Genomic DNA, 6,119 nt, shown 5'->3' on the forward strand with positions numbered 1-6,119 from the left:
AACTCCTTTGCCACCTCCCCCTTATCTTTTCTGCACTTCTCATCAAACCACCCTCCCCTTTTTCTTCTCTCCTCCCTACTTTCCCCCCCATTTCCCTTACTTAGCACTTCCTGTATTTTTCTTTCCATCCTCCCCCACTCCACCTCTACCCCTCTCTCTTCTTGTTCATCTCCCTGCCTCTCCCCTATCACTCCTAACCTCTCCCTGAATTCCTTCTTCCCCTCTCCCGACCAGTTCCACCTCTTTCCTTACCACTACCGGCATGTGGTCCGAGTCAATCCTATCTCCTATCTCTACCCTCATAATTTCCTCCCTCACCTCCTCCTTCACAATCACATAATCAATGACTGATCTCCCATTCGGCCCCATGTACGTCCAGCTCCCCTCCTCATCTCCTGCTACCCCTCCATTCACAATTGCCCACCCTATCTCCTCTAATCTTCTCACTAACAATTTTCCTTCCCCATTCACCTTTGCATCCTTCGACCTTCTTTCCTTTCCCTCCTCTTCTCTCTCCTCCCCTATCCTTACCCTTCCCCCCAATTCTCCTGTTCTAGCATTAAAATCCCCCCCTATTATCGTTCTAATCCCACCTCCCTCCTCCTCCGTCCACTCCCTCATCTCTCCTAATTTCTCTTCTAAATCCCCATTTACGTTCACATCCACCAATCTCCATCTCTCCCCCTTTTTCCTTATCATCACCTCCATCATTCCTTCCTTCTCCGCCCACCCTTTTCTTCTATTCCTAACCCTTTTCTTACCCCTACTACTATTCCCCCCATTGCCCTTCCTTTCCTATTTTTCTTCCTCGCATATTGCACCTCCCACTTAAATCCCACAGGTAACCTCCCTCTTATCTTCTCCCACCCTTTTTCATCTACCCATGTTTCTAACAAGAACATTACGTCCCTTTCCCTTATCTCCTCTCTTATTTCTTCCTGTCCTCTTATTCCCTCCTTAATCTCCTCTTTAATTTCTCTTCTTATCTCTCTCATCTCTCTGATTATTTCCTCCTTCCATTCCCTCCCCATCTCTCTTATGCTCTCCCCCATCCCTCCTGCCTCCTCTCTCCTTCCTGTCTCTGGCGATCTTATCACCTTTTTACTTTTCCTAAATAACCACTGTATGTCCCCTTTCTCCTCCATCTCTTTTCTCAATCCTATATCCTCTAATTCATCCCTTTTCCTTTTTAAAACCTCTTCCGGCGTCCCCGTGCTAGCCCTTCTCTCCCTCTTCTCAACATTCTTTATTCTTTGCACCTCATCCATTTCCCTTCTATACTTCTCTTACTCTATGTCTAGTGACTTTTCTCGCGCCACCTACCTTTTTCTCTTTCCCTATACCTACTACACCTGCTCCGATCTCTCTACACCTGTTCTCACCTATCTCCCTAATTGCTGACTCACTCCACCTGCACCACTTTACTCTCTTCTCACCGCTCTTTTCCCTTCTCTACCAACTCGCCTGCAATCCCCCGGCTTGCACTCACTCCAGATTCTCACTGACTCACTCTCTCTCACCTCTTCTCCTCCTCCTACCTCTAATAACCACTCAAAACACACTCTCTGACAGCACTCCAACCTTCTATCACGCAACCGGAAACGGAAGTCCGAATATTGTGTTAATATTTTAGCATAAAATAAATGCAAACTTCAAATAAACTTAAAATAAATTTTGTGTAAAATTAACATAGTTTTAATGTAAAAATTAACTAAAAAAATTGTTAATTTTACATTTTATCACCCCCACTTATATTATAAAGTAAAATTAACATTTTTTCTGTAAATTTTAACAGATAAATCTTGTCACTAATAATACGGAACATATTTATTGTGTAAAATTAAAAATAGATATACATTATGTTATTTTTACACTTTTTTTTAGTTGTTTTAATAATTTAACATTTGAGTCCAATTAACATAACAGCAATATGTTAAATTAACACATGAATGTGTTAAATATTTAACACAAAAGTTTTAACGGGGTCCGTTTTTAACAAGAAAACACAAATTTTCCAACTGTGTAATAGGGTTATAATAGGAGACGAAATACCTTGCAAATTACGTTAACGAAATGGCTTTTTAAATTGGACCTTTTTATCGCAATATACAATGACTTGCACAAGTTCACAAATGACTTTTGAATTGATGAATTTAATTTCATGTTTGCGTTGGCATAGGTATCAAGTTGCAATCCGTTACGACGACTCATCTATAATTCATTTCTCGGAATAATTTGCATTTTTTTAATTTTGTATAGAATTATCCGCAAGAAAGATTAAATGAAATTTGATTTTCTTATCAATTAAAATCATATTTTGCACGTTTATTTTAAAACTCACACAAATCAAGCTAATGCTCACAAATAATACTCATTATTCAATATCGAAATGGCGTTTTAATTACTGTAAGCGCAGATGAACGGCAGTAAAGAAATTGTTCTAAATCCCTCAGTGAAAAATAAGATAGAATATATTTGGCAATGTCAACGGTATTAAATTCGAGCGAGGACTGTTCCTTCCGACAGTTAATCGGCTGTATTTATTTCTTTCGCTTAGACTTCTAGATAATTCTTGACTTTTCGGTTATTGCTTTGTCTTACGACCTCGTCAAGGTAATCGGAGATATTGTTTTTACTTGGCTGTCTCACGAAACAATCCGAGTCGACTTACACTGTTTTTGTTTGCGTCCATATTATAATGCCGAGTTTGTCTCGAGTAAATATAACGGTCGAGACAAATACTTTTATTATCGATTCGCAATATCTAAGATAAATTATTCACGCGATACAATATTATAATTTAAAATAATTCCGATCCTATATTACTTTGTCGTATCTTTCAATTTTATAGATCTGATGCACAGCATGACAAATCATTATGTAACACGTAACGTATAATTTCACGATACATGCTACAATCGCATGATAACGTATTATCTTCTTCACTTCTTGGAAAATGTACATTCCTATATGATTATGTTTTCTTAAAATACAATTTATAAATATGTAAACAAACATGTGCAACAGATGAATGAAAATGTCTATATATTATTATTTATCAATTTATACACTTAATTATTAATGAAGAATTTTGATTAAAGTAGCCAATCTTTTCTAATCTTTCAATCCCGAAAATAAAAAAACAAGATAAAAATCATATTTTTGACAAAAGTTGTAAAATAAACATTAAACTGAGTAAATGGCAATATGAGCCTAGGCGCTGTTAATAGGGCGCAATTTTTTAAAAAATTAAATGTATTATATAAGCATTCAAACGCATATCGTTTATTTAGATCCAAATTATCTTAATAAAATATTCGCGGACGTTTCGGATCCTTCTTAGGGCCATCTTCAGCGCAAAAAAAAACCTTAATACCGAGATTAACATAGAATTTGTAGATGAAGGATATTACAAGACACAACATAAGCAATTGATTATCGCAAAATAATTGTGTAAAATAAATGTAAAAAAAGATACAACACAAATATACAAATAAGCAAATGGCATTAAGACATGTGGTTTTGAAATAGAGAAGCTCTAAATAAGAAGTACTCGTGATATAGTAATTTACATGTTACTATGATCTAATCAGCGTGCAGAGTTAGAGAGTGTGCAAGACTACGTTAGTGCGTCTTTTATTGAAATTCGGTCCCGGAAAAGTGTGACAAACGCAGGCACAGAGATCCGCGTCGGTAATTGCTACCTCGGTGTCCTGGTGAGAGCAGGGTGTCTTTGCTCTTTGTCATCTGCGGCACGATGAGCAATGAGTTCGGTGGAGTTGGCGACACGGTAGAAGTTTGCGGTGAGGTAGCCAGTGTTAGATTGGGTAGCGATTGACCCAGACTCGAATACGGTACTTGGACACTCAGCGTGTTCGGTGATTTACTCAATAACGAACGCCTGATTCGGACAATGAGTTTTAATAGAGATGTTATTACAGTCCATTTACTTTGCGATTCATCAATGTGAAATCGCGAAAGTTTGATATACGTTTCAACATCGCGCTCACCTTATGTGCATGGATCTGTGATTATGCCCGGAACTCGATTCGCCACCTTCCTCCGACGACAACGAACTCGACGCTCGCGGTTGTTCGTTCGTCTCCACGCTGACGTTTCTGCTCGGATTATAACTGGGTAGAAAGCTGCTACTTCCCTGAGACGCGCCTTCCATCTCCATACTACCGCTAGAAATGATGGAACGCATTTTATAGGCATTTTAAATACAACAAGACTTCGAGATTTCTTTTTTTTTACTTTTCGAAACATACCTATGACTATGAGCGAGACTGCTAACATGTGAGGCTCTGCTACTGCCACGCGGAGTTCTTGGAAAGGTCCCCTCGCACTCTTCCGTTTCGAAATCGCCGTCGCCCAAAGTACTCGGTTGCCTGCTAACTGGTGCCAGATTCATTACTGGCTCGGCACCGAGCGACGGTGCTTTCATCAATACGAATTGTTGCTGAGCGTGTCTCAAGGATTCCATCCACGACTGAAAAAGCATGTGGTACTGTTAGTTTAAAACAACTTCCGCTCGTAAACTAGAAACCGCATTAGCTAAAATCATGAAGGTTTGCGGTTTCACCGACATCGACCAATTTTAACTTTAAATTTAATTAATTCAATCTTCTCTAGATTATTAAAAAATTGCATTATGTATATACATGTTGTTAGTTACAAAGAAAGATAAAAATTTAATTTCAACTATAATTATATCTAGTTAAGCGACATTAGTGAAGACCGTCGTTGATGAATGAAGGTACACTACAAACGCGGAATCTAAATCGAACGGAACAGTGAATCAACATTCCGCGAACTTTGTCGTAATTCGTGATATTTGTCGAGTCACCTTGGCTAGTTTCGGGTCACCGGCGCTCAGGATTAAAGCGGCCGAAACTGTCCCGTACTCGTTAAGATAAACCAATCCTATACTGGACGGTTCTTTGACCTCGTGTATTCGTATGCGGTCGACAACATACGGTTGCCTAATGATCTTAAACATTTTTTTCGTTGTAGATTTGCAAATCAATAGCATGTCGGTCAATAATAGTACGTGCACTTCCATCTGTAAAGGATAATTAATAGACCGTAAATTCTTATTTCAACACAGTGAGAATTAAATAATTGCTATCTTTAAGATATAGAAAAAAATTAGCTATAGAAACTACTTCATAAAATAAGTCAAATTACAACAGAATTATTTTCAATTATTTCGCTTATTATTGACAATCATGGATATTCTCTTTTAATCTCATATACTTATATTTCTGAATATAGTTTCATTTTATTCATATAAAAGTAATTTTGATCTGACTAACAATAAATAACATTGTCGCATACTTTACTGGTGGCGTCTCTGAGTTTCAAATCCCCCTCTCGAAGGAGGGTTCTCAGGCTGCCCTTCGGACACCCGGGCATCGGCGTCGTGGTAATGTCGAGATTGCTGTACAGTTTGATCAGTTTCTCCACATCCTCATCGAGACCTTTAGATTCCACGACGTCGTAACTCTCTAGACGGGAGGCTGCGCTGTCCAGCTTAGGAGCCTCCTCGTTTTTCCTCAGGGCCGCGTTCACAGACGCCACGAAACCGTCGACGGACTTGATCTATGTGCGAAACGAATCTTTCAAATTAAATTATCGCTTTTGTGAGTTTTCCTTTGAATCTTTTGATACCAAGCAGACAACAGCGTACAAACTTTTTCATTTGCTATACATAAATTAAGGATGCGTCGCATAGGGTCAGCGGTAAAAAAGTATCGATTTCTAATATTTTAAGACGAGCCAAAAATTCATCGATTATACATTTTAATAGTACATTGATTACAGAACCATTTGGTACCAAACAGACACCAGCGTACAAATTTTTTAACTTGATATACATAAAATAAGGTTGCGTCGCATAGGATCAGCGGTAAAAAGTATCGATTTCCAATATTTTAAGACGAGCCAAAAATTCATCGATTATACATTTTAATAGTACATTGATTACAGAATCTTTTGATACCATGCAGACACCAGCGTACAAATTTTTTAACTTGATATACATAAAATAAAGTTGCGTCGAATGGGGTCAGCGGTAAAAAAGTATCGATTTCTAATATTTTAAGACGAGCCAAAAA

The 6,119-nt window shown here is 38.1% G+C and overlaps 1 protein-coding gene across 1 annotated transcript; it reads right to left on the reverse strand.

The window, feature by feature from the left end:
- Nucleotides 1–3,636: 3,636 nt before the first annotated feature.
- LOC145948082 (uncharacterized) lies at nucleotides 3,637–5,604 on the reverse strand (the record flags this gene model as incomplete). The annotated part of the gene is made up of 5 exons (XM_083057841.1): nucleotides 3,637–3,901; nucleotides 4,011–4,187; nucleotides 4,272–4,492; nucleotides 4,850–5,065; nucleotides 5,341–5,604. Coding segments are annotated over 5 exons (1,143 nt in total), but the record flags the coding sequence as incomplete, so codon positions are not given.
- Between the last annotated feature and the right edge of the window lie 515 nt (nucleotides 5,605–6,119).

Source organism: Prenolepis imparis, unplaced genomic scaffold, assembly GCF_030444845.1.
Source record: "Prenolepis imparis isolate NDT839.2.m4 unplaced genomic scaffold, iyPreImpa1.0 SCAF_233, whole genome shotgun sequence".
Classification (NCBI taxonomy): domain Eukaryota; kingdom Metazoa; phylum Arthropoda; class Insecta; order Hymenoptera; family Formicidae; genus Prenolepis; species Prenolepis imparis.